General features: G+C 32.8%; 3 protein-coding genes across 11 annotated transcripts; 1 reads left to right on the forward strand and 2 right to left on the reverse strand.

Moving 5' to 3' along the window:
* Positions 1-809: 809 nt before the first annotated feature.
* bbc (choline/ethanolaminephosphotransferase 1 bbc) lies at positions 810-16,004 on the reverse strand. Of its 7 annotated transcripts, XM_076417110.1 has the most exons (10): positions 15,763-16,003; positions 15,479-15,704; positions 15,179-15,419; positions 14,966-15,124; positions 13,886-14,011; positions 7,234-7,365; positions 2,544-2,702; positions 2,359-2,484; positions 2,151-2,295; positions 810-943 (listed from the first exon to the last, which is right to left on the reverse strand). In XM_076417110.1, the coding sequence occupies exons 2-10, from the start codon at positions 15,688-15,690 to the stop codon at positions 903-905; spliced, it is 1,341 nt and encodes a 446-aa protein (XP_076273225.1). In that variant the 5' UTR covers positions 15,691-15,704; positions 15,763-16,003; the 3' UTR covers positions 810-902. The 7 variants fall into 7 exon arrangements, with proteins under 7 accessions (XP_076273225.1, XP_076273231.1, XP_076273224.1 ...); XM_076417116.1 differs by lacking the exons at positions 7,234-7,365; positions 13,886-14,011 and adding an exon at positions 14,568-14,699 and having other exon boundaries at positions 15,763-16,004; XM_076417109.1 differs by lacking the exon at positions 810-943 and having other exon boundaries at positions 1,301-2,295.
* Positions 16,005-16,197: 193 nt separating this feature from the next.
* Tektin-A (Tektin A) lies at positions 16,198-20,082 on the forward strand. Of its 2 annotated transcripts, XM_076417094.1 has the most exons (10): positions 16,198-16,345; positions 16,432-16,750; positions 16,803-17,098; positions 17,149-17,336; positions 17,392-17,618; positions 17,677-17,851; positions 17,910-18,029; positions 18,232-18,454; positions 18,506-18,660; positions 19,792-20,082. In XM_076417094.1, the coding sequence occupies exons 1-10, from the start codon at positions 16,283-16,285 to the stop codon at positions 20,003-20,005; spliced, it is 1,980 nt and encodes a 659-aa protein (XP_076273209.1). In that variant the 5' UTR covers positions 16,198-16,282; the 3' UTR covers positions 20,006-20,082. The 2 variants fall into 2 exon arrangements, with proteins under 2 accessions (XP_076273209.1, XP_076273210.1); XM_076417095.1 differs by lacking the exon at positions 16,432-16,750 and having other exon boundaries at positions 16,315-16,345.
* LOC143204523 (uncharacterized) lies at positions 20,032-26,381 on the reverse strand. Of its 2 annotated transcripts, none has more exons than XM_076417089.1 (12): positions 26,078-26,381; positions 25,825-26,019; positions 25,638-25,765; positions 25,306-25,579; positions 25,014-25,247; positions 24,645-24,958; positions 24,369-24,590; positions 24,122-24,310; positions 22,049-22,240; positions 20,863-21,046; positions 20,620-20,811; positions 20,032-20,559 (listed from the first exon to the last, which is right to left on the reverse strand). In XM_076417089.1, the coding sequence occupies exons 2-12, from the start codon at positions 26,004-26,006 to the stop codon at positions 20,457-20,459; spliced, it is 2,214 nt and encodes a 737-aa protein (XP_076273204.1). In that variant the 5' UTR covers positions 26,007-26,019; positions 26,078-26,381; the 3' UTR covers positions 20,032-20,456. The 2 variants fall into 2 exon arrangements, with proteins under 2 accessions (XP_076273204.1, XP_076273203.1); XM_076417088.1 differs by having other exon boundaries at positions 25,638-25,774; positions 26,078-26,370.
* Positions 26,382-27,703: the final 1,322 nt, after the last annotated feature.

Consider the following 27,703-nt stretch of genomic DNA (forward strand, 5'->3'; position numbering starts at 1 on the left):
AGTAAAGTCAAATCGTTCATGCAGAATTCCCGATGTGACGTCTTTTTTTTCCAGAGCCAAGTTGATCATCATCGTCGCCTACGGATTTTGTAACATAATTATTAACTTTAAGCTTCCGGGTCAGACCCGCCACTAGTGTAAAAGCCCGAGCTCTTGTCCACATCGAGAATATATAAAATGGGTTTTTACTATGAAATTGAGTGAGTATGTAGGGTAGTTGTATTTCTGGTCTTATAATAATTGTTTTTCTTTATCATTTTTTCTCGAAACAAAGAAATACTGTTAGTAAATGAACAAAACTCGCAAATTAATAAATAAATCTGGCCTGTAACTGATTCGATTCTGGTGATTATTTCAAAATATAAATTTAATTAATTTGTTTATCGATTGTTTGATCTAAATCATCGTTAATAATCATCAATACATTTGTTTAGGAATAAAATGTCGCCAACATATCTAATACTATAGAGAGTGATTAAATTTAAAAGCAAACTGTATATATATATATATATATATATATATATATATATATATATATATATATATATGTTTGTGTAAATACAGTACCTACTGATATTAAGAAGTGATGATAAAGGTTTTCATAGATTTTATTGGAGCCACAAATAAGTCTTCGCCGGTTTTTTTAAATAAAAAATTGGGTATTTATTTTGAAAGAAGGGACAAAATATTCTTGTGTTTTAGTTCTTATAACGACTGTTTCTCCTCCAATGCTCGTTTTAAACTTAATCATCTACTAAATCACTTTCAACTAGTAGCTAATGTAAATCGACAATAAATAAATCTCTAACAATATTTTAAATTTTATTAATAAAAACAAACATATAAAATACCTAGTCAACGGTTATTAGACACATAAATTAGAAAACCCGCGTAAATTCGGTTTAAATATCTTCGTTCTGAAGCAGCGCAGTCATATCCTCATCTGAAAAAACACATCTCAATGTATAAAGGAGTTTCAGGCACGTTGCCAATTCGCCTTTCACATATCAACCATCTATGTGTATTAGTAAGCAAGCACTAGGTGATTATATCGAAAGAAAAAAAAGGAGAATCAACAAAATACACTCACTGTTGACGCGATTCGTTTAAAAGCCAATCCACCTTTTATTAATCTGTTAATGCATTCCTGAGTAAAAGTCGTCGTTAGTAATCACCATCAAGCAACAATCAATGTATTTTTTTTCTCGGAACGAAAGTGTGTTCCCGGCTCGTTCCTAATAATTCTATCGAGTGATAAAGTTCAAAGGAAAGTGAAGGAAAAAATGGAACAAAATAAACGTTACTTTAAAAGCTTTATATCAAACTGTACATAATAATAACATTGTATCACACATACTAGCAGCAGTCTAATTCTAATAACTTAAGCGACGTAAGTTTAGATGAAATGTATGTTTGGCGAGTAAATGTCACTGAAGTGAATTAAAACTGTATTAATTTAAAAAAAAATTAGACATTCCAAGTGAGAATACAGAGAAAAAGGATAAGTTTATTCGAACAATTGTTTCCGCCTATTTTTTACCATTTAGCTCAGAAGCGGTGGGAAAAAATAGAAATAAAAGCTCTATACATCAGGCTAGTTAAAAAAAAGTTATATAACCCATAACCGAAACTGTAGAAATAATAAATTATGTTAGGGGAGCGAGAGACAGTTTTTACAATTATAAAAAAAATTGTTCGGGCGAGTGTCATGAAGAGAAATAAACGTAATCCTATTATTAAAAAATTATAGAAGTTATAACTAGTAACAAAACAAGCAACGACTTTCATTTAACAGTCATTTGAACGCGTTTACACTTTTAACCTACAAAAATTACCTAAACTTGTTGAAGTACTACCATCATCTTGGATAAAAAAAAACCGTAACTTTTTTGGTTTCATAACAATTAGTTTTAAATAGTGATAACATGTTCCCCATCCAAGAAGATAATAACAAATACTAATACGGCATCTCTATACATAATTAAATGACTAAGAAGGTACAATTTCCATTTGTATTGATTAAAGGTTACAATGATTCAAACAATGGTTACAATGATTACTTTACATATACATCTTTAGCTGCTGTTTCCCTATTCAGGGTTATTTGGCGTTTTTACTACTACGAGATTTAGCTTTATGAGATTTCGTACCGTTTTTCTCGTTGAGGGACGCCGGTTCGTACGGCCGCTGAGGTCCTCCGGGGTATGGTATCCTGAAGAGTTCTATTCGAAGGTAGGCGCAGATCTCCTGGCACACTCTGCAGCAATAGACCAAGAGGTCGAGCAGGACCCAGATCTGAAAAACGAAATCGCTTATGCTGTACATTGCCGGGGTTGGGGATTATGAACGGAGTCGTACCAGGGCCAGCCACAACACGACGTACTCGTTGATGAAAGTATTGAAATACTGATTGAAGAATAACAGCGCCGGGCCTACGAGTGAATAGTCCCACATCTGCATCTCGCTTTTCGTCATATGGGCCACCTATGAAATACACAACGGTTAAACACAAAGATATTTTGATTATGAACGGTGATAATTACCACTAATCTATTGGTCACCTTAGCAGCGACCAAGCCGAACGTTAAGATATAGAGAACCGGATGGGTTTCGTATATCGCTTGTTCCGATTTCTTGTAGATGATGAAGGCGGGCATCACGACAAGTAAAATCGGTATTACCGGTGACAGAACGCTCGTACCCTAAAATACATCAACGTTAGCAGGAAGCATATTTATCAAGATACGACCGAAGAGCGTGGTCGTATCTTGACGGTAACTCAGCATAGCAGCCGATGTATTGCAAAAGGCTCGAAATAAGACATCTTTGCTTGAAAGCACACAGGACAACAGAGAATGTACAAATAAATCAAGATGCAGTAGCGGATTAGTCAGAGCTATTAGCAAGTTAGTATGTACATCTACACTATAATATACAAATAAAAGCTATCTACAAAGAACAGGTTGACATTTGGAGCATATGTTGAACATGGAGTGAACGGTAATGTCGATCAGTGGCTCTATGACGTTCACGTTAATATCAGTTGTTTCGACAAAGTCCTTTTAATTTTTCGTTTATTGACTATATAATATATGAAACGTGAACCAAAATAATGACAATATATGAGAAGAGAAGAATATAGCAGCATTAAAACTTCCAATCTAATTACCATAATTAAGTGGGTTTAAAAATTTAAAAACAGTTTTTTTTTCAATTTTCAAAGCCTAACCCTATAAGAATATACCCTTAAGAGGATTCTTCAACTACTTTTTTCGAAATGTTCTATTCAACCGACTTATTTGAAATTTAGTGAGAGCATTCCTATACATTCTGCTCTTGTATCAAAGTAAAACTATAACAAAATTAGAAATTTTACTATTTTTAAAAAACTGGGAAAACAATTCGTTTTAAGGAACAATAATTAGGCGATTTATTACTTGAAAAATCCTTTGAAAATATAGAAAAAAATCTTTTCCAAATTTTAGAATACCCCCTTAATCACCTTGTAACTAATTAGCAATCTATTGGGTTGGCAAGAAAGTATTTTCTAAGAACGCGTCTCTGTTAGTGGTAAAAAATGAAATAGAGTAACACCATTATGATCCAAGCGCGGTGAACTAGCACAAACCACAGTGAAAGCGGACTGAGAAAGTTTCGTATTTTGAGATGTTCCAAAGAACCAGATTACCACTTTTAATATCAACAACCGTAAGGATCTACTCTCGAGAATTGTAGGGGCTTAACTGGAATGTAGTGAACCCTCCATATAGCCCGGACTTGGTGCTATGTGATTACCATTTGTTTCGTAGTCCAGCCAGATACATCCATAATCAAGAGTCGTTTTCGTCTTGTCAAAATACATAGTTTATTAAAACATATTTGTAGTGTCATAACCTTAAATAATTTTATGTGAAAATTAATTTGGTTGCCACGAAAATAAAAGTAATATGAGTGATTAGGTGTTGTTCAGTCAGAGTACGCGGTACGAATTGGAAAGGGACATCAGGTGAACGAAACCAGTGCGATGACATACCATTTAAGTCGTTTCTAGTAGTACCAACAAAATTTTAGACAAATATTTGTTGTTACTGTTCGAATCCATTGTTCTCTCTAAATATATATTGTCCACAAAACATGTGTTACTATACTCTCATTTCTGCACATTTTATTTCATTAAAAACTTTTGAGTCATCATGTTTTAGTCACAATTAGATTACAAGAATGAACGGTGCACAGTGGGAATTTATCTAAATTGATATTTCTTGGCTTTTCAACAGTAGACAAACGTTTACAAGCCTTAATCATAACTAATAATAACAAAATAATAACAAAATAATAATAATCATAAGAATATTGTTAGCTAGACTCTTGCTCTAGACTCAAAACTGTTACCGTACAAATCTGAGTGCAATATGTATCATGTAAATAATGAAAACAATCCACTTCCTCAACAAGTCTAAGCCACCAAATCCCTAAACGAAGGAAAATGGAACCTTATAAGTTTAGATGATAGTTGCAACAAGTATGTTCTGAAACTATATGCATGACAATTAATACTGTATCATAGATAGGTCAGGTTAAAATATTTACTGAGCTTTGTTACATTTACTAATCAGATTTCAACATTACTTTCTTGCCAACCTATTTCACACTACTAAAAGAAAAAAGTTTATACTATAAGATGGGCCATCTGTTTATATTTTGTTTTGTTCAAGTATGTGTTGTTCAGACAGAATTGTAAAAACATGTTATCTGATTTTTTGTGGGTTAACTTTAGTTCCAATAAGATGGCATAGGACGATATGATCGATACACCAAAACTAAATATTTATAAAAATATTGTTCGAATAGACAATGTGCTGTAATAGGACAAACAGATTTTTTATATAAATAATATCTTAAAATAAAACAACAATTTAAATAATCAGCATAATTAAAAGGAAAAAAACATATGTCCCATCCTAAACATGATTAATTAGCAGTCATATGTTGATATATGTATATAGATGAGTAAATGATAATCGTTTTATGATAATTATAATATACATTTAATCACTATTCGTAAACATTAATATTCTGACGTCATTTACCGCGCGATTTGTTAATTTATTTACAACTTAATTGCCTAGGATTAACCTCATAAATAACAATTCGTCACAAGAAAAACTAAAAAGATGACAAAACTAATGAATATTCACTGAATCCAATTAATAATTGTAGTTAATCTTCATGATTAAATTGCCATGGATTTAGGAGTCCACACCAAAAGAAACGAGATATAGAATACGACCGGTTATTGCTAATTCTACGGTTGCTTTCAATCGTTTGTTCGATTATTAAAACAAAAAATCCTTAAAGATTATTAAAATATAAAAATTAATATATCAAAATGGTATTCATTTAACTAATTAAAATGTATGGATTGTTTAATTATTTTGAAAAATTAGATTTGGCATCATGATAAGAAAATAGTCTTTCTAGAAATAAAATTAAAATTATATATTTTCCAAATAACAATTTGTAGACATTCAATAAAGGTTTATATTATATTATTTAATATTCCAATGTCCACATTATCCCTTGTAAAAAACATCATTAATATTCTAATTGTTTTTTTAATATTTATTGGACATTATTCAAAACTGCAAGGAAATATTCAAATTATTTTACAACAAAAAGTATACAATTTATAATAGGTTAGGTAAATTAATGATAACGAGATTATTTACTTAATTTTACAAGTGGTATTACATTACGTTAATTACTTGCTGTTCGTGACTTTCTATACAGTTAATATTCATTTTCAGCATGTTGACAAAATTCAATATTTGTATATATGTTATCACTGAAAAGCCAGTGGCCGCTCAAGTCACATTCACAACTTGGCTGTTAATTATTTTTGCGTATATTCACATATTAAATATATGATTATGGATTATTTACCAAAAACATAGTTTAAAAAAATCAAGGACTGAGGATGAATTCAATCGTTCAATTAGACACATTCAATCAGTTGTAATAAGACAAGAGAAGTCTTAATTCGTTAAGAGAAAAACGTTCAAGCCCTAAAGTCTAAATAATACAAGGTGTAATGTTTACGATTTGCTAAAACCGAATTAAATTGCTTTTCTAAATAAAAAAAACTGTGCTTAGCTGATGGCACTTGATATTGAAATGCTGAAGAAGCGTAGAAATGGATCGAGCTAACTTTCGATTATGGAGTATTTGTTTTCTGGGAAAATAGAAATAACGATGAGAAACCAAAAAGCGAGGTTGTCGCTTCTACTACTTTGTGGGTTCTGCCCCTTGTGGAAAATGACAACATGTTTGGTCATTTTTCCTCGAGCTATTATTGGCAAATGTAATACCTTAACATATCCAAGAGACGTTAGAACTAGTTCATTTATGAAGACGCAACGCTCAGAGCCACTATCTTTTTTATTCTGTTGATTTTAATGGTGAATTTGTTCACAGAGTATTCCAGTTTTATTTTTTTTATTTAATTCCATTTATTATTTTCTATTTCTTTGTTTATTTATTTATCTTTATTCTATTTTTTCCCAATTTTATGATTTTTTCGTATCTTTCGTAAATTAAAGATAATAGTTTTATGATTGCAACTATAGAATCTAAATTATAACTATTTTATAAGCCAGAACGTGATGCCAAAGGAACTAATGTGTAGTTATGAATTATTAATAATTTGAAACGTACAAACGCCACAGAAAATAGCTCCTGCCAGCTCTTGGTGGGTGCACGTTCTATTCTCTGTTATTAACCATCACGGTTATACTGTCATAACTATTGAGTATTTTTGTCATTGTCTGTTATTGATATTATCAATACCATTACTTGTCGGTACTATTATTTATCAGTACTATCATGCAACAGCACGCAGCATTGATTACCCGTACTATTAGCTGGCAGTAATATTAACTGTCAGTACAATACTTTATTATCATGATATTGGAAATATTTGTCAACTAAATTGACGATTCAGTGAAATTTGATATTATGTCAACAGTCTCGATAAAAACACGTTTAAGATTTGGTTTTTAGACGCCGCGCCGCGTTTTTTCAAATTTATAGTCTAGAATACCCCCCGTGACAAACCGATCGTGTCATATCGTTTCTTTTGGTGCGGTATGGTCACAAGTCATAGAGCCACTACTGGGAGCGCAACGAAATAATGCTAATGAAAAGGTCTCTGTCCCTGCTCCGGGACTTCCTCACCGCGACTGTGGATCCATTTTTGCCCACTCCGCCCGCTAATATAACCGAGAGGTTCGCCTGCGCCAACATAAGGTACACCAGACAGGCCCCGCTCATCGGAAGCAGTTTTACCTCGATATCCAGCGTGGGAATCTTTCGGAAAAAATGTGCCAACATTTTAGAATCGTCATTATAATGGCCGGTGTAAGATTTATTGTGTGATGGATGATTATGGAGTGCGATAAGTATAGAGGGACAAACATCCGGCTGTCTCGGTCGTTAAAGTCACCAGTTGCTGGTCGAGTAACGTACCTCATAGACTTACCAATATTAACAGGAGATAAATATCATATGCTGTAGAGACCCCCTTAACACATACGAAACAAGTCCTTATATTCCCTTGTATCTATGTATTCCCGTTCCTTCTATGGTGATATATTAGAGGATTGTAGAGTGTTGACACTCAGTATTATTAACGTATCAGCTATGGATGCCGAAAATATAAAATTAAGGATATTTTTTAAACATTTAAAGTATCCATATTTGTGATAATTAATTTCGGTGGCTTATCTTTTTTAATACTTTTTAAAATACTTAAAAAATATAACTTTTAATTCTTTGTGCAGTACCGGCACAAATACCACATGTGTCGATAATTCCTTTCCGGTTTTTTTACTTAAGAAAACACGTTATTATTTACGGATGATATAGCAAAAGAACATTTTCCATTCAACTTTTGGATCTTTCCCATCGTTTGTAATGCCTCATAAATTGGGAGTTGACTCAGATTCAATTTTTCTGCCATTTGTTTATGAGTTTGTATCGGGTCTTCATCCAATAACGCATCTGATCGGAAAGGTAAATGATTAAAATCATTAATTATGCTTGTAAAATTCTAATAGTCATTTCGCTAACTTACAAACTATTCTGGTTGTTTAATTAATTGTACTTCTTCAATACATATGCATTATATTTACTAGTGTTGGGAGCTATCGACTGAAATCGACGGTAGTAATTGACTACTTTTTACTATCGACCGTTTCAGTCGCTATTTTCGGTCCGACTGGTTTTGTTACTATTTACTATCGACTGTTTCAGTCGTGTTAGTTACTATTTTTGGTCCTACTAATTTCATTCGACTGATTTTTAACGTTCTGGATCTGTCGTCCTAGCCGCGACCTTGACAAAAATGTACCCAATTTATGCTTACATAGATTTATATGTAATATATATAGTTTTATGATTTTTTGGTAGTTTACTTGTATATAACAATATATTGTACCTTAATACAGCAGCATTTTGGAACGATATTTTTCAAGATTGTTAATGTAATAGGGTAAAAAGAGTAAAATTGTGAATGATAAATAGTAAAATACATTTGATTGTTTTTGTGACAACAATCACTACATAGTATAAAACAAAGTCGCCTTTTCTGTCTCTATATCCCTATGTGCGCTTAAATCTTTAAAACTACGCAACGGATATTGATGCGGTTTTTTTCAATAGATAGAGCGATTCAAGAGGAAGGTTTATATGTATAATACATGCATAATATACTAAGGCAACATTGCTAATTTTAGAGGTTTCTAACGTGATGTCGTAAATTAACCTATTTTTTAGGCTTATTTAGCAATTAGCAAAAACGCTGCCTAACCCTACGAGTTAGATCAAATTAATGTACTACAGTATTGTACACCATAAAAAGGTCTACAAAAAAGTCCGCGATGGTATATGTTTATCTTTTAGGGATGTGGGTTACATTAACCATTTTTATTGTTTACTTTTTACGTGAGAAAATGGCTTATTTACGAAGCTATTTTAAGCAATACGGCATTAATCCTTATCGAATTAAGTACCTTAAATACAGTGTGCAATTAATATAGATCAATATGGTTCCTTACAGCATGTAAATTAAACAAATATTTTCGGAGATATTACAAATTTAAAATTTGCGTTTAAAAATGTGTAATGTAATAAAAATTGTATGAATTTAGATATTCCAAAAATAGCAGGAAATCTTCATAGTAAGTATAGGGGAAGAGGAATTGTTTTACTCCAAATTTAATGCGCGCAGGCCAAGGGCAGTAATGAATGAACCAAAAATACTGGATCGATTTTAATCATGTTTTCATTGAGTGACATAGGCATATATATTTTATGCCCGTGCAAAGTCGGAGCGGGCCGCTATGTTTTTATATACAACGTTAATATTTTTTCTGTAGTGTATTTAATTTAGTATCAGTATTGCACCCGTGCGAAGCCGGGGCGGGTCGCTAGTAGGTAATATTTCGATTACTCTCTCGATTTTATTTAAAAAAGCTGTAGTAGTTATTGTGCGATCATTTTTAATTATGTCATTAATTAGTTTTTTTATGATTACGTATATGTTTAATTTTTATTTAGTGTTTAAGGTTATTGCACATCTACGATCATATCATCTTCAGTTTTTAGGTTTTATTTAAGATCCATTGTATTGTCTATATTTATTATAGTATATTATTTGAAAATAGCAATTAAAGTATTAAAATACAATAAACATTCGTGGGGTCTTATTCCATTCCATAGAAAAAGTCCATTTCTTTTTACAGACCCACAAAACATTCAAATATAAAAGTAATTCTACTTCGTTTGAAATGAAATTATTAATTGCATGCTAATAGTATTCAGTAATTATTTTTTCCTTCTCTTTTTTAAAGTCAATACGTGAAGAAATATGTATAAATATCAAATATAAAATTAACTGCTCTAAGCAGTCATGTCCGTCCTTTCGTCTCTCACAATTTATACAGGAAAGGGTTCGTACATCTTCGTCTGACATCACGAATTGAAATAAACAGTCGAACCGTGCATTTGACTGAAAATAGTAATTCCTATTTTCAATCGCTAGTTTTTTGACTATCGACTGTTTCGACTGTTTTCAGTCGATAGATCCCAACGCTAATATTTATTATAATTTAAAAATAAATTATATTTTAAAACGCAATTTTTTTATTATATATAAAGTATCTTGTTGTCAGAGTAAAAATAAACGAAAACTTAAATTTGGTGCGGCAACGTTACATTATAAATTTTGATGACATGCATTGGCTGTTTTATCGAAAAGACTATACATACCGTCCCTTTGCAAAATTCCTTTAAGTAATGAAATGAAAAGAAGTGGAGAAAAGTCATCGACCAAAACGACATATACTGATTAGTGTTTTAAATTTATATAAATAAATGCGCTTAAATCGAAATTACTTTTTCCTCAACCTATTGTACATGCAACCGTTATCTTCCGTGTTTTAGACACAATTTAACAAACCACATTCTTTTCAGATTTCCCCTATCATGCAAAAACTCTCCGTGTCCTAGGAAATTTGCAATAAACCACTATACAAAAGCCATGACATTCGTAAAGTAAACGAAACGTTAAGAATAGCCGGTTTTTATCTAAACAGGGTCAATTAAAATCTAATTGCTCTCAGGGTGTATGTTCAAAGTCGTCGTGTCGATTTATATATAGACATCCGACTGTTACTAGATAATAACTACGTTTTGTGCTACTGATGATGGCAGATTGAGGCAAGCAGTAAACACAATGTACATCATAAAGAACTTTATCGAGAAACATCCGGACGCTGTTCTTTATCTTTATGTTCCTACACGCGACAATAAAAATCATAAAACCAACAAAATACATAAAAAACAACATATTTGAAACCATATTTCGTTCAAATTATACCCGGGCCAACAACACAATAGTCCATGTTGCCAAATGTCTGATTAGTGGTAACAATTAGAGGTTGTAAATCGGGCAACGTTGTAAACCAAAATTCTAAATTGATGTGGCAACATTGCGACGTGCTGACGTCATACGTTTTGATGACGCGCATAAAATATGGAGTACTCTATATGTCGAATGACCGAATATCAAGAAAATCACCAGAACAGAGTAATTTTCATGACTACCAGATCAAAAATATAAAGTTATAAAAGAATAAATGCATGAAGTTGCCTCAAAAACAATAGATACATATTATTTTCGATGTTGTTTCCATAAGTTGAAATATACTTTATTTAATTTTTTATATCAATGTTTCGAAACTAAATCAGAAACTGTTATTTAAATATCCGTTGAAAACTATAAACTTGAAAGGAATTTTCAAAACACATCTCCAACAAAAATATATTTTTTAAATTTAACTAAAATGAAATGTTATTCCTTTTAATTAAACGCGCGTCTGCTCAAGAACCCAATCATATACCACATCTTGTTCTTTTAGCTGTGGGTCATTTGTATGTCACTGATATTATGAACCGTGGAAATCTACCAAATTTTTGACAGACCTGCTTATTTCTCGCGTAGTTTACCAACTTAATTCATAAATATACTTTTTTCAAGATATCAACATATTCTATTGTTGCCAGCGAAAGATAGTTTTGTTTTTCGTGGGTTTCTAATACGGTAATACCAATATTTATATATCGGGTGCTTATTTACTATTTCTAGTGATGCATCATTGTATTCTGATAAATATTCACATGACGGCGACAAAAGAACATGCAAATAAAAAAGGCCACTATGACCAAATTATATGAAAACATAGAGAAACGCTGTAGTCTACACCTGAAAAGTTCTGAAAGCATGTAGCCTTTATTAAAAGGGGAAAACCTCTTTAAAAAAAAGGGGGGATCTATTTATGTACATGTATAGGCTATTTTATATAGAAGTTTAAGAATAGAATAGTTATAGAAGTTTAATTTTATATAGAAATTAATTATAGAGAAATAAAAAAATAAGCATAACAGCGTAATATTTCTTAAAGGATGCCCAAGCAAGATAAACACAATTACAATATTATTCTGTACTTTTTTGATGATATAACACAGCAAAATATACTCCTAATCAAGAACCCTTAAAAGTTCCATTATCAAGTTGGTTAAAAATAAAAATCGATGTGACGGAATTAATTGTATTCCCAATCTCTATCCTTGAAATATTTTAATTGTTAATTTTGAATTAAAATTATCTATTATCGCAGGCTATATACATGTCTACTGCCAATAAATACGTTTACACAGTTTTAATACTTGCCAAATGTATTTTAAAACATTTAATACTCAATTATTGTAAAATTAATCTTTATACGGTGTAAGATCTTCCGTAAATGAAAACTTAAGTACTGTAAACTGCAATATTGCTTGGGATAAAATATCTGAAATATTTTAATTATCAATTCGGTTAAAATCAACATCAGGTACGGGTTATATCGAAATCATTCCTATTGTGAAAAAACTTATATAACTTAATTATTTATCTTAATTATCTTCTAAAAGTCTAATAATCAATAATAAAAAAATTAATATATTCTCAAGGCCAACTGCTAAAACAGTCCAACAACTTGATTTTAACTGTAAATAAATCGTACTTTGTTCCGTTACTATAATATTTTATTGCCTTGTTATTTAGATTTGTCAAATAGATTTGCAAGGCCTACTGTAAAAAAGAACATTAACCATTATCAATTTTAGACTCTTTTACGTAAAAATATGAGAAATATTTCAATTGCTATCTTAACATGAACTACGTCTATATTAAAATAATATTTAATGCAAAGATAAACTTACAGAATTTCAATTATTAGATAAAAATGTACGATGCCTTTTTTGTTTTATTATAGTCTATTATAACAGGCCACGTTAATTATTATAAGGCGTATTCTTGTTGCAATTTTACTTTTAAATATCCTAATAATCGAGTTTATTCAAATTTTGTCATTATAAGAAAATCAGGTAAATTTCCAGGCCTAAAGCGAAAATAGCCCAAATTCCTTTTAAGCATTGTAAGTAAATTGTACTGTATACAGTTATTATAATAATTTATTTCATTGGTATTTAAATTTCTCAAACACATTCACTACGCATAATGTAAAAAGAAAATTAACTACGTAATTATTAACTACCACAAAAGCCTACATAAAAATAATTTCTACTGCAAAGATAAACTTACATAATTTTAATTATTTTAGTCAGATCTAAAAAATTTAATCTCTATATAAGACTGGGTTTCTGAAACACCTTTCTAAAGTGTACTGTAAAAAAACAATTCTATAAATTTTAATCTCCATTGCTCTTATTTTTTATTGTTAATTATTATTGAGGTGTATTGATGATTTTAATGGTATTTTAATAATATTTTAAGTTTGTTAAAATTAATCACTATCAGAGACAAATAGTATTGTCATACTTCATTTTAAATATTTTAAGTAAACTGTGCAGTTTGTTGTCAAATTAAATACATTAATCATCAAGTTGGCTAAAGCGATTAATTGGATAAGCGATGATGAAATATTAAATGACATATCGTCGAAAAGATCAACAAAACAATAAGTTCACATTCGGTTCACCAAAAAAAAACCGGTATATTCAACATTGCTTGTTGACATATTCATGTCAATATGGTTAATAAGAAAAATAGCACCGGAATAATTTACAAGGCCTACTAAGAAAATAACCTCACACAAACCAAAAATTCACTTTCTACCATTAAGACATCTAAAATACTGACTAATATCATTTTTCTTTCGATTAAAGTTATTTTCTACTCCGTATTACTTGTTGCGGTTAAAGGGAAAGAGAGACAGATCTATTATACATTCGTCAGCGTCAATAAAATAAAAGAAAATCTTACTGCCACGGTCGAACCGTTTTTGCCCTTTCCTCCTCGTTTCAGATTTTCTTTGAAATCGTTTAGAACAGCGAAATAGCCCAAATGGAAGACCGTACACAGGATTTGTCCTAAAGTAAACTCGAATACCTATAAAGACAGTTCGGGGTAACGTTAGACTATTGTTCAAAATATGTTAACACAAATTATCAAAAATAGATCCAAGCAGCAATTTCAAATAACATCGGGAGAACGACTCGCGGCTGTTTAACGATTCTCGGCTCCAATCAACCAATTTCTGCGGCTAAAATAAATACAGCATGTCAACTGGGTTTAGCGTTTCACCACTAACACTGTTATCTGTCGTAAACAATGTTCATGCAAGTAAATTAGTTATTGACGAGAAAATTGTTGAAACTCTCTTTGGTTATCATTGAGAAAATAACTGAAACACTACCATAATTTTCCAAAAATAAAAAAAAATTCTCATTCCTCAGTTATTTTGACAATAGTGAAAGTTTAATCGGTTAAAATCACGCGAAATCGGTCGAATTAAGTCATGTAACCTTGTACGGAATGTATTTTCCGAAGCCAACCAGCAACCACTTTAAGTAACAGAACAAAAACACGTTAACACGAAAGGCAACAATTCCCCCCTCTGAATCATGCTTCACCATCTGATGGTCAGATCTGTCTGTTAACTTACTGCCACGGTGGATCCGTTCTTGCCCACACCTCCTGTAAACACAACAACTAGACTCCGGTACAGAGCCCAGATGCCGCAAATAAAGGTACTAAGGGGTATTAAGTACCAAAGAAAAAATGTTCCACTAAAAAACTAACAAAACATTAAGATATTTCAAGTGTGGGTTTACTTCGATGTTATTCATAAGAATAATGAAAATGTGAGTGAGTGAGATATTTTCATAAATAAAAAATCAAATGATTAACAAATTGAAATGGAATAATCAGACCTTCTATTTTATTAAAGGAATGTTAAATAAAGTAAATATTTAACCTACTTTGGATTTTGAATGGCATTAATTAATATACTTCATTAAAAATATATTGTATAACAAAACCTTATAATATAAAATCACCTACCTTAACTGACCAGACTTGGGTGCCAAATAAAGCTGAAACTATTAAAATACCCATAATTGTAATTTGTGCTTCAGTAACATCGATTTTTCCAAACTTTAATGTACCAGACACATAAGTTTGCCAATGTGCACAATAAAATAAGGTCATAGCACAAAAACACTACAAAACAAAACTCTCACTATTATGTCATATATTATACAGCCACGATCATACTTGGAAAAACATCCATGCCGGATAATTTCCTAACTGTACTGCTGTACATGCTGAGACAGCTACAAATACTGTAGATAAAGAGTCACATCCATGATCAAATAATTCTCCTAAAGGGTTAGCACTGCCAGTTCTTCTAGCTTGTTTCCCATCAATAGCATCAAGACTTTGATAAATAAATAATCCAAGAGCGCACAGAGCACAAGTCCACCAAGGGGCTTCTTGTTTAGCATCTGGCGAATAACTACAATAAATTCAATTTAACTAATATAAAATTATAACAGAAACCAACTTTATACTTACGCAACTAACAATAACGCAGTTAAAATGTTAACAATTAAGCCCATTATAGTAAGTAAATTGGGAGCCAACCATATTGGGACTCTGAGCACAAGCCAATTCCAATAAGGTTGTAAAAATTTATCACATATACTAACACTTTGGCAGGAGTATTGATGTTCACCTAATTTTCTTAATTGAGATTCCGATAATATTCGACTCTTAAAAAACTTCATGTTTTTAATTCATGCTAAAATCGTAATTAAATCGTGTTGAACGAATCAAATAGAAAGTGTTTGGAAATTTACCGTCAACCCTAACCACACATCTGTAAAACCCTATGCTGCTATGCAATGAATGACTGTAATGATTCAAAAAACTATCTAAATATAAATAAATTTTAATCGGAAATGAACTTTCAGGTGAGTTATAAGAAACACTGATGACTCATTATATCGTACGATGTTTGACAACTATTGAACTCCGGTCATCTACTTTCTGTATATTTCCAACTCATTGAGATACATGTGTTGACTACTTTGACAGATTAAAATTAATACTCAATTTAAATTTAATTAAAAATTAAATATCAAAAATCTTATTGTACATAACTGATTGGTATATTTTATTAAACAATATGTTTCTAATAAAAAGCCGATGCTCCCGTTATAAATCTTTCTCTGTGGAAACGAGCGAAAGTACAGAATACTGTGTTATCGGCATAATAACAATAAGCGGGTATTTTAAAATAGAATTGTGTCAATGGAATGCGTTATTTTTGTATTGATCAAATAAACCTGCTAACTAAATAAAATATTCATGATATAGATGGCTGAGTATCCCAATAGATCTTGCGGTGCTTGTCCATATACTGCCCAGTTTGCAGCAAATGTAAGTAAACGAAATATTTGTATCTCGATTATTATATTAAACATGATTATTTCAAATTTGTTTAAACTAATATTTAATTTTTATAGAATAATCCCACTTACCTTTCACAAAATACAGTTCCCAAACCCGATATTGAATTTCAAACGAACGTACGTCAGGATTATAATCTAGGTGTTACAAACGCCAAGGAGAGTCCGAATCTATCAAATACCCCGTTCAAAAGCCATGAAATAAATTACGATTTAAAACAGCAAAATAACGTAGTAAATAAAGACGCTCTTTTAAAACACCAAATGGGTGGTATGCCACCTTGTGTTGAAACTAGAAATAATTGCTGTGATTCTAAAGTAAATCAGAACGCCAAAGAATCGATTAAAATTAATTGTGAACTTTTTAATAAAGATGGTACACGAGAATATTTGATTTTCGTGTGAGAAATAGCGTATCTTTTTTTCAGGGATTTCTAGTGAGCCCAAAGGTATCCTCAAGAAACCTGCTGTAGCAGAGTGCTGTCGGAATATCGTGCAGGAAACTACAGGTAGGGCTAATCTTCGTCCTTCGGAAAATCAGGGGCCTGGGGAGACAGTGTTGGTGGAAAACATGCACGCAGCAGCTGCTAGAATAGATCCTGCTCAAGGCCTACATATAGAAAATGGACAGCAACCCTCGGTACTCAACAGTCTTAGGCCAGTGAGTGCAGAAAAGCCGGCTTGCTATTTACCACAAGCGGAAGATTCGATATTAGTGCAGCAGGTATAAAAATTAATTGTTCTAAGTTATTAAGGATAAAGGATGACTTTTAGAAAAATGAAATGGGTCCCGTTGGACCCTGGGCTACGGGAAAGGCCGATTGGGGTCCTTTAGCAGGTTTAACAGGCACAAGACCGGTGGTCGATAAATATTCCATTACACGATATAGTGAAGGCGAATGGCGAAGCCATAACAAAGACGTGTTGGACGATGCCACTACGGAACAACACAGAGCAAATCTGTATATCGCCTTCGTTTACATTCTGACAAATTTTGTTGTTATTACATGATTTCAGGATTGACTGGAATGGCCGGCAATGCTTGGAACAAACTCAGTCTGACGTCGATAAAAACCAAGAAGATAATACCAGGAGACTGAAGCAACGGGAGATGGAGATAATGCGTTGGAAATGCGAACTGGAGAGGGCGATAGCTGCGGCTGCCGAAGAAATCGCCTTCATGGAAGAGCAGCGTCGAAGGTTGAAGCAAGCCGCTTCTGTTCTGCAGATGCCTGAATCTATCGGTAAGTTATCGAGGTTTATTCCCCGATAGTTCTGACCTATTGTACTGTTATCTTTTAGCTGGAGAATGTTTGGAGAGACGCACTGGTCGAATGGACAGCGAACTGGTTCGAGATGAGGTCGAGGAGGAACTCATCAAGGAAGTGGCGCTGTGTTCGGAGATCCGAGATATCTTCTCACGCACGCTGAAAGACGTGGAGAAACAACTGATGGAAGACAGAGTGGCAAAACAAAGGTGCAGATATCGGAGTTTTCCCGCCTTTTTAGGAGTTTTAAACAAACGTAAATTTTAGATTAGAATACGATTGGAGTGATAAGCAAATATCCCACGAAATAGATGCCTTAAACTCTTCTCTAAACACTCGATCGACTATTCTTATGTTCAAACCTGGTGCGGTCATTTTTCCCGAAAAGTAAGTACGTAAAATGTTAGTACTGGAGACTATCACATCATCCAGTAATGAGCTGATAATGAAATGAACTGAAGAGGTGTCATGATGAGTAAATAAATACTTCTGTGGATTGATATCATGGGTTGGGGTTCGATTCCCCATGTTTCCAATACTAATCAATGATAGATTTACGGTTTTGGTACTATAACTAATTTAATTACAGCCAGTCGACTCCAGAATATTGGGAGCATTTTACTAAAGAGACCTTACTGGAAGGAGAGGCCACCAGACAACGATCTGCAACTCTGCGCGGTACTCTAGACGCCATATTGAATAACGCCGCTAGAGATTTACGATCGCAAGCCGATCGAGTCGAACTCGCGTTGAACAAAAGAATAGCTTGTACCGAGGAAGTTACCAAGAAACTGGAAACCGAACTGAAACAGGTTACAATGACGAACATCTTTGATTACCATTATGTAACGGTTTCATGTTAGATTCTTAGACAATTGGCTGACGTCGAAGATTTGATCAAAGGTTTGAAGGAGGCTGTAAGGAGAATGGATATACCGATGAAGAAGGCCCAGACCAGATTGGATAACCGACTCTTGAGGCCCAGGGTGGAGAATTGTCGAGATCCTCCTCATTTTGGGTAAGATTTTTCATTTCTTTTTTAATTAAAAATTTCTACTAAGATTTATTCTCTTCTATTAAGATTTCTACGTAGTATATATAGTGATCTCCAAATTCATTGGCAAATGATGCAATATATACCTTAAAACAAATAATAGAAAGACACTGGGGCATATAATAAAAGTGGAAATGATATTCCATTCAATTATGTCAGAGTGTATAAAAATAATGGACAGAATGAATTATGGACACTCTGTATAACACGGAAAAGAAATAGAAATATTATAAATATTGGTCAAAGAAGGCATACTAGAAAAATGAATAACAAAAGGATAAAAATCAGAACCAAAAATAAACAAAAAGAGAACAAGAATAATATACACTGCAAGAATACAAGATTGGAACCTAAGTATTAGAAGAGTTAGACAAATATCAGTATCTAGTAACATATAGTAAACATATCTTATAAAGTATAAGTTAATTAAGAAATAGAAAGAAAAGAAAATATAGAAATAATACGAAAAATATCAAAAGAGAGTCATGAAAAATGTCCAGAGAGAAATTGCAATTATAATAAACAGGAAAAAAGAAATAGGGATAGGAATGGAAATAAGTCCGATAACGTCATAGAAAACAGAGTGTATCAACAAGTAAAATAAAAGTCATGTGAAGATTAACCTATTCTAAAGGATCTAAAAGGAATCTTTTTAGTAATAGTGATATGAATAGCCTTTGTTTGCCAAATCCTATTCACTAGTGAGACTTATTACAGTAAACTAACAAAGTCTATTATTACTCACAGTTATAAGAAGCATCATATTATTTTCTTCATTTAATTGATGTTCGTGTTAAACATTATCAACAAGACGTTTTTAGACTAACTTCTGAAAATGTTTTATTCGTTGGTTAGAAACAACTACAGACCATTCAAGATTTTGTTGTCACTTTTAAATCCATTGAACTAAAATTTAGTCAAAGCTTGCTAGATGCATTTCCAATTATTCCTGTAATCTCTGTTGCTTTTTACAAATTTTTAGAAGCGTAATATCAACGAAATAAATATAATTGCGTAGACGATTTTCAATAAAACATATTGTTTATACAAAATAATTGGGAGACAAGAAATAAACTTCTAAATCAATATGTTTAGTTTGGTAGGTGAGGTTAAGTCGATAGGAGAGAATGTCGCCGCCCTTCAAGGCCAACTGGGACAAGCCCAGAAGTCCCAAGAGAGCATGACGCAGGTCAGGAACGCCCTGGAGAGGGAGATCATGCTGAAGAGGAAGACCCTAGAAATAGATCGAGACAGAATCCGTAAGGTCCGATCTCACTACCCATCATCGACGGCATTGTCCGGTTACTAGGAACGGTCAGGAACAATAAAATAAAATTTGTCTTAAAACTGTACAGAGCTTTATTCAATACATACTCTCTAATTAAATCGTTCAATACATAATTTTAGAACACATTTAAGGTATTTACATTTCTCGATTTCTCTTGTTTGTTCTTAACAATTGACGAATCAAAAAAATAATCAATGTAAAAAGAGCGATTGAAACTAATACTAAGATTGCAATATTTCAATTTTACTTGGTAAAATTAATCTAGTCACCTAAACTCTTTCCACGAAGGGGAGTGACGAAGGCGGGGGTTTTTTTCTCCGACAGGCCCTATCTTCAGGATGCTGTTTTAGTAATATGGTAATTTAAAAAAATATATTCAACATCTAACTGGAAACCATAAAGACTATTCCTGTCATGTTCTCGAGTTAATATGTACAGCTTAAACAAGGCTATTTGAGAGGAAGTCTACGCGTTAAGCGTTGGTTGTATGGATCCAGGTTTCGGTGTTTCCGGAGCCTCGCGGTACCATCTCGTTCGGGTACGTCACCAAAAAGAGTTCGTGCCCATTCGTATAACTGAAACAAACATATAAATACAGAGCTTCGTTTCGGACATTCGACGAGCGATCTACGTACATGTTTCTCTTGGTGATCGAACCACTGGCGCTCATCATCTCGATCTCCTGATGTTCGTAACCGCCCAAAATGTGTTCGGCGGCCTCTTCCTCTTCGCCGATGTGCAACTCGTTGGATTCGTCGTTCTCCTCGACCTCGTCTTTGTGGACTTTGAACGTTTGCGTCTGGGTAGGTACTTTAGTGGCCCCTCCGCTGCAAAACAAGTTTTAAAAGCCGCTCTGCGTTGCAATGTTGCGTACTTACCGTGGTATGGGCATTTTACCGTGGTTCTTCTCGTGTCTCCTCATATCGGAACGTACCCTGAAAGATTTCGAGCAAATGGGACAATTGTGCGGCTTCTCTCCGGTATGGATCTTTCGATGATTCTGGAGGTACGACGATGCTCTGAACGTCTTTCCACAATATTCGCATTTGTAATTTCGCTCGCCTATGGTATAAACAGTTTATATACTAAAAACTGTACAAAAAACTATATATAATGATATTGGATTCATCAGATACAGAATATCCGGATTTATGCCGCGATGTTTAAACGAGTTCATCATTAGCAACTTACCGTGTTTAATTCATTCTCATTGATGGTTGAATAGGGTTTTATTGGAGTCTTTTAAATTAAATACTAAATTAATTATTCTAAGATGATTGAAAAAAGTGCAATTGAAATTATCCGTTTAATTTAATAATTTTCTGTCTTATTCTAAGGGTGATATCGGAAAACTCAGAAAGTTGTTTTAGCACCATAAGAATCCTCTAATGGTGAGTACAGGCTTGAGCAATGCGCCAAATCCGCTCAAACTAAATATTCAGATCTGTACTCACCATAAGAAGATAATCACCATCTGCAATTTGCACAGATCATGATCAAAACTTTATTTCAGTTTACTATTAATTTATTCTTTTGGGTTCAAAAAATAAAGACTACTGCGAAGTCAACTTGAACTGTTCGTAATCGCGACACTAATTTTGTGGTTTACTAGTACTAAACAAAATCTTGTTAGCTCGTTCTAGAATATTTCCATTCCTTGTAGCGGTCCTTTTGTTTACAAAAACAACTGCAACATGCTAAAATCTGAAAGAAACCCAATTGGAATTTGCAAAAATGTACTTGTTGATGAATCTCTTAAGACGAAGCATCATCTTCAATGTCAATTTAGTGTTATTCCAATAAAATGACGACTGAAAGCAACAGTCTGAACTATAGACGGTAGACTATATAGTTTAAAAGTATCAGGAACAGTATCTATTAATATATCTATTAATGGAAATATTTTATTTTGTATAAGAACATAGACAAAACTTTATTTCGGTTCATTCATTATCGATCTTGTCAGTGATTTTATGAATTTTCCACAGGTTACTAGATTAATATGAGGAATATTCGCCGGATATCCGTTTGATCTGTGATTATGTAACTAAGTAAATGTCAGACCTGTATGTATCCTTCTATGAACGACTAATGAGTATTTTCTGGCAAACTTCTTGCCGCAGTATTCGCACTGATAATTCTTCTCGGTCGAATGAATCGATGTTATGTGATACTTCAGGTCACCCCACTGTCTGAATTTTCTCCCGCAGTGCTCGCAATCGTATGGTTTGTCGCCAGAATGGAGTCGTAGATGAACTAAAAACAAAAACACAATATATCCAAATAATACAATAATTAAATTTCTAAGTCGAATATATACGTTGGTGTGGATAACATGACTTTCGATTATTCACTACAAATTTTCAAAAATCTTCAGATTTCTGGTTCCACAAATAAGGCTAACAAACACATAATAAAAAAACCGATGTGTGAGTAAAATAAAATAAATATAAACCGAATATAACCATCTTATGTACTTTAAATTGAATAAAAAATGACAATCTAAAAAACAACTATTTTTTATAAGTAACTAGCGACCCGCCCCGGCTTCGCACGGGTGCAATGCTGATACTAAATTAAATACACTACAGAAAAAATATGAACGTTGTATATAAAAACATAGCGGCCCGCTCCGACTTTGCACGGGCATAAAATATATATGCCTATGTCACTCAATGAAAACATGATTAAAATCGATCCAGTATTTTTGGTTCATTCATTACTGCCCTTGGCCTGCACGCATTAAATTTGGAGTAAAACAATTCCTCTTCCCCTATACTTACTATGAAGATTTCCTGCTATCTTTGGAATATCTAAATTCATACAATTTTTATTACATTACACATTTTTAAACGCAAATTTTAAATTTGTAATATCTCCGAAAATATTTGTTTAATTTACATGCTGTAAGGAACCATATTGATCTATATTAATTGCACACTGTATTTAAGATACTTAATTCGATAAGGATTAATGCCGTATTGCTTAAAATAGCTTCGTAGATAAGCCATTTTCTCACGTAAAAAGTAAACAATAAAATTGGTTAATGTGGGTTATCCCTAAAAGATAAACATATACCATCGCGGACTTTTTTGTAGACCTTTTTATGGTGTACAATACTGTAGTACATTAATTTGAGCTAACTCGTAAGGTTAGGCAGCGTTTTTGCTAATTGCTAAATAAGTCTAAAAAAATAGGTTAATTTACGACATCACGTTAGAAACATCTAAAATTAGCAATGTTGCCTTAGTATATTATGCATGTATTATACATATAAACCTTCCTCTTGAATCACTCTATCTATTGAAAAAAACCGCATCAAAATCCGTTGCGTAGTTTTAAAGATTTAAGCGCACATAGGGATATAGGGACAGAAAAGGCGACTTTATACTATGTAGTGATGTAAATCTTGCCTACATTTTGCGACCGTATTAAGAAGCGAGTTTTTAGTTTAAAAAATTAACTTAAAAATTTAAAAAATCCTTCCGGTAGATTTTTCAAAAGCACAAACCAAAACATCATTCGATAATTTGATATTTTTGTTATTTTTTTCTCCTATTTTGGGTTATTTATGCTTATTGAGAAAAGAACAAGGCGGAATGGCAACGTTGTTGATACTTTTTCGCGGACCGTTACTGCCAGATGTGACATCTTTCTTGGAATGTTAGAGCTCTCTAAAGGTTCAGTTCTGAAGTGGCAACGTCCGCCAACGTGACGAGTTTCGAGGAACAGTAAGTTTGTTTACAGACTGTTCCAGTTTTCTTACTTTAATTTCTTGTGTTCTTAATTTCACCACTGTCAATGAAAATTGGTTGCACAGGTAACTTTTCATTTTGTTTTCAGTGCTCACTTCACAAATCTCAAAATCAAGATCTCTCAGGCTTAATTAAAAATAGTTTTGTTAAGTTATTGTTTTTAAGTGGCTGTTATATAATTTATTTTCATCTTTTTTTTGTTTCGGATTTTACACCACATTTTAAATATTGTCCTATTAAGGTTTATCATGGGGAAACTCAAATGTCTTTGGAAGGTAGTGTATTGGAAATCGAACCTTTGAGATATGAGATAACGAGACAAATTCATTATCAACATAAAAGAGAAACTAATAATCACTTAATAAATTAAATTGGTACATACCTTTTAGAGCGCTGGATGCAAAGAAGCTTTTACCACATAATTCGCATTGATGCGGCCTTATACCACTATGACTTCTCATATGGTAGACTAAAGAATTTCGATGTTTGAAGACCCTATCACATAGCTCACAGTTCAGTTTTTCTTTGATTTTCTTGTTTTTTCTCCTGACAATCATCGCCGGAGTTGGTTCTGTATTGTGACGAAAAATATTAGTAACCATACCAGGAGTTGGGTTAATGTTAAATACCTGGATTTCCAGATGCCACCCTACAGGTAACCAGATGCTGCAAAAGAATGGCTCTCAGGGCAAACGGTTGTTTGCACAGGTGGCATACATGGTCGTCTTTGTTCTCCAATTCCTCCAGGTCCTTTTCAGTTTGGTGCAGTTCCTCCTCCTGGTACCAGGCTTTACTGTCATCTTCTCCATTGTCGCCCATGGTGCTTTCATTGTCTACCATCACGTTAATTCCTTAAATGCATTATGATAAAATTCTGATTGATGATTAAATGCACAAACACAAACCTGCCATCATGTCTTCGGGCTCAGAGAACTCATCTTCTGGTTCAGGCTTGTTACAGTGCACATCCCTCATGTGAGCTTCAAAGGTTTTCTGTCTCCTGAAAGTCTTGTTACACTCCATACATTGCAAACTAAGCAAACTGGATAATAGAGTCTCTTGAGGCTCTTTGTCTTCTGCAGGTGCCTTTTTTTCTGGTTTTGGTGGTGGGGAGATTTTCTTTTTCTTATCTTCTGTGATAATTTGTGGAGGAACAGCAACTTGGGCCATTCCTCCAAGGCCTCCTGGCTCATAATGCTTCTTTAAATGTTCAAAGAACCTATACAAAAATATCACTGGTAACTTGATTTTAAATGTATATAATGGGCTCTTACTTTAACTGATCCGCAAATGGAGTATTGCACAATTGACATGAAAAAGGTAATGGCACTGGTATCTTGGCTTCTTGGCAACTACCTTCGTGTTCTTGAAACTCATCAACATGCAAAAAATTTTCATTGCAGAAACTGCAGACATACTTCTTTGTATTTACAGCACTATTTTTCCTTAGTTTCCTACTTATACGTTTTTTATGAGGTAGAGATTTTTTTGATGAACGATTATCATTCCTATAATACATTAAAATGATGAAAGAGAACTATTTTTAATGGAAGTTGTAATTATTACCTTAATGACTCATGATCAGAGTCTCCCTTCTCTTCTTCCGGTACTTTCTCTATTATTTCAATTTTACTTTCTGGATGAACAGGGGCTTCAATAGTAGATACATGTTGTATATGATCAGATTCATCTATGATTCTTACATTTTCTACGATTTTGTGAACTCCCTGCTGATCGATGTATATGTTATCTGTATTGACAATTTTGAGGTACTGCCCATTTCCAGTTTTATCCTGTGTGAGAATTAATTGTTGGTGCTCTTCTAGTATTCTGTTATTTGCTGCATATATAAAATATATATAAAAAATTGCTATATCTATATTATTTTTCAAAATTACTTAGTAAAGGTGGTAATGCAGCATCTTGTAGTTGTTGCTGTTTCTGTTGTTGATTTAGCTGCACAGCAACTAAAGCAGCAGCTAAATTTCTATCTTCTTCAGTAAGTTCTTGAGGTAGAATGTCAGAGCTAGAAAATCTTATTAATTCTTTCTGAAGAAAGGAATGTATTGTAATATGTCAGCTCACCTGTAAGTAACCGGAATAAAGTCATTTGTACCTAAATCTACAACAAGTCCATTAGGATTTTGTAATAATTCTGAACTAATTATTTGGGAGTTTTCAGGAAGTCTAATATATTGGGGTCCATCAGGTCCTTCTTCAGTTATAACTACATTTTCTAATAGTTCTCGTGACTCTGCACTTTCCATAATGTTGCCTAACCTTAAAAAACATATTTATTGGTCAAAATTTCTTTTTATTAAATGCATTTTAAAATTACCTGATATCCAATGTTTTAAATTTGCCGCCGTCAATCGCAATGTGTGGCGTTGACACGACGTCTCAGGAATAATCTTTTACATTACTTTAGCTTAGAGTACATAGAAAACTATGCCGATAATCCCGTATAGAAGGGTCGTCGCACTTACACCAGTATGTAGGAATATCAAAAACAGTCTATAGATTGCAAATTTCACCGAAAATTTTCAAAAATTTCTCATTAATCTATGATAACATAACAAAAAGTGACAACAGTGTACCACAAGAACGCCATCAACAACGCGGAGACTCCCAACGTTGCCAACTAAAACTTGGTGGAAATGACTAATTTTATTTTTATATATTTCGTTTATTCTTGAAGCAAATATCGTTTATTTGCAATAAAGTAATGATAAAAGTTCAGAAGTTTTTCCTATCAATAGGAAAATTGGCTCAAAATCATCGTATTTAATAAAAAAGTAATTAAATGTGGCAGCACTGTGGTTGTTTAATTGGTAGGTGTTTCACATTTCTGCCACTAGATGGGGCGATGGAAAATTATTAGGATTTCTATTTTAATATATATTATCTAATTTGTTTATTGGAAAACAGCCTGTTAACTTTCTTAAGACCTTTAATATGCATGTTGTGATATAGACTTTTTGTATGCTCTAATTTTTCAGATATAATTCTTTTAAAACTGTAATTCTATAGATATCAGTAATTCTCGTTAGATGGTGCGCTAATGTGTTTTAGTAGTTTTATTTAAAAAGTCAATTTTAAATAAACTAATTATGTGATTGTTTGAAATATTGTTGGAAAATAGAATTACAGATAATTTGTTATGGGAATTTGGATATATTAAATAAAAAAATACTTCAAGGATATAAATATCATAGTAATCTTAACACATTTTTAACAGTGCAAAGGTAGTTTTTTTTACAAAATTTTATTATGAAGTCTTAAGTTATAAACATGGTATTGGTGTTGTTTATTGTTGTGTCAGTTGATTATATTTATTGTGATTTATTGTGATTATGAATTTGTTTTTTTAATATAACAGATGTGTTGGGGAGTCGCGAAGAAAGAAAGGGGTGAGTAGAAAGAGAACCGTACCGTCTTGGGTCAGCGTCGATATTCCTGATTTTTTCCTTTATCAGTCGGTTGGTTAGCGGCGCCCAAAATCAGCGTCCCGAGCGTCTGCAAGGGCCGCGTCGGCATCAGTATCCGTCGTCTGTTCGTGACGTTCACACGTGCCTCTCGCCATTCAAACTGACGTGCCTCTGCTCTGAAAGAACGTCGAAATCTAACGAAATTTTGCATCTTTTATAAAGAGAGTGGACTTTTTCTAATGTAAGACCCACGAATCTATTTAAAATAAATTTGTTAGTGTATTTTAAAAGTGTTCGGATAAATGGACTGATACATACATATAAATAATAATTTAAAACATTTTAACAAAAAGTACATTAATTAAAACAATATTCATAACAATATATTTATTTAAATCATATATCAGGTAAATGTTATTGTTAAGAATAAAATGAGTTTATTTCTTTTTGATTTTTATGGGTGTTTTTATAAGCAACTTTTTATGTAAAAACTATTGACTTTAAAGTTATAACTAATTCTGTTCATCATGGATCTT

Source organism: Rhynchophorus ferrugineus, unplaced genomic scaffold, assembly GCF_030347505.1.
Source record: "Rhynchophorus ferrugineus isolate W39M unplaced genomic scaffold, kcgeb_rfMv2 rfM11, whole genome shotgun sequence".
In the NCBI taxonomy this organism is placed as follows: domain Eukaryota; kingdom Metazoa; phylum Arthropoda; class Insecta; order Coleoptera; family Curculionidae; genus Rhynchophorus; species Rhynchophorus ferrugineus.

What these genes read in the sequence shown, in the direction of transcription:
- bbc (XM_076417109.1), bottom strand. Translation starts at nt 15,690, where the DNA reads ATGAAGTTTTTTAAGAGTCGAATATTATCGGAATCTCAATTAAGAAAA. An exon ending in AAAACGGTTCGACCGTGGCA is followed by an intron (nt 7,366 to 13,885) that starts GTAAGATTTTCT and finishes TTTTTCCGAAAG; the next exon opens with ATTCCCACGCTGGATATCGA. An exon ending in TCGTGTTGTGGCTGGCCCTG is followed by an intron (nt 2,296 to 2,358) that starts GTACGACTCCGT and finishes TTCGTTTTTCAG; the next exon opens with ATCTGGGTCCTGCTCGACCT.
- Tektin-A (XM_076417094.1), top strand. Translation starts at nt 16,283, where the DNA reads ATGGCTGAGTATCCCAATAGATCTTGCGGTGCTTGTCCATATACTGCC. An exon ending in GCAGATGCCTGAATCTATCG is followed by an intron (nt 17,619 to 17,676) that starts GTAAGTTATCGA and finishes GTTATCTTTTAG; the next exon opens with CTGGAGAATGTTTGGAGAGA. An exon ending in GCGGTCATTTTTCCCGAAAA is followed by an intron (nt 18,030 to 18,231) that starts GTAAGTACGTAA and finishes ATTTAATTACAG; the next exon opens with CCAGTCGACTCCAGAATATT.
- LOC143204523 (XM_076417088.1), bottom strand. Translation starts at nt 26,006, where the DNA reads ATGGAAAGTGCAGAGTCACGAGAACTATTAGAAAATGTAGTTATAACT. An exon ending in TTTATTCCGGTTACTTACAG is followed by an intron (nt 25,775 to 25,824) that starts GTGAGCTGACAT and finishes AGAATTAATAAG; the next exon opens with ATTTTCTAGCTCTGACATTC. An exon ending in TCTGATCATGAGTCATTAAG is followed by an intron (nt 25,248 to 25,305) that starts GTAATAATTACA and finishes AATGTATTATAG; the next exon opens with GAATGATAATCGTTCATCAA.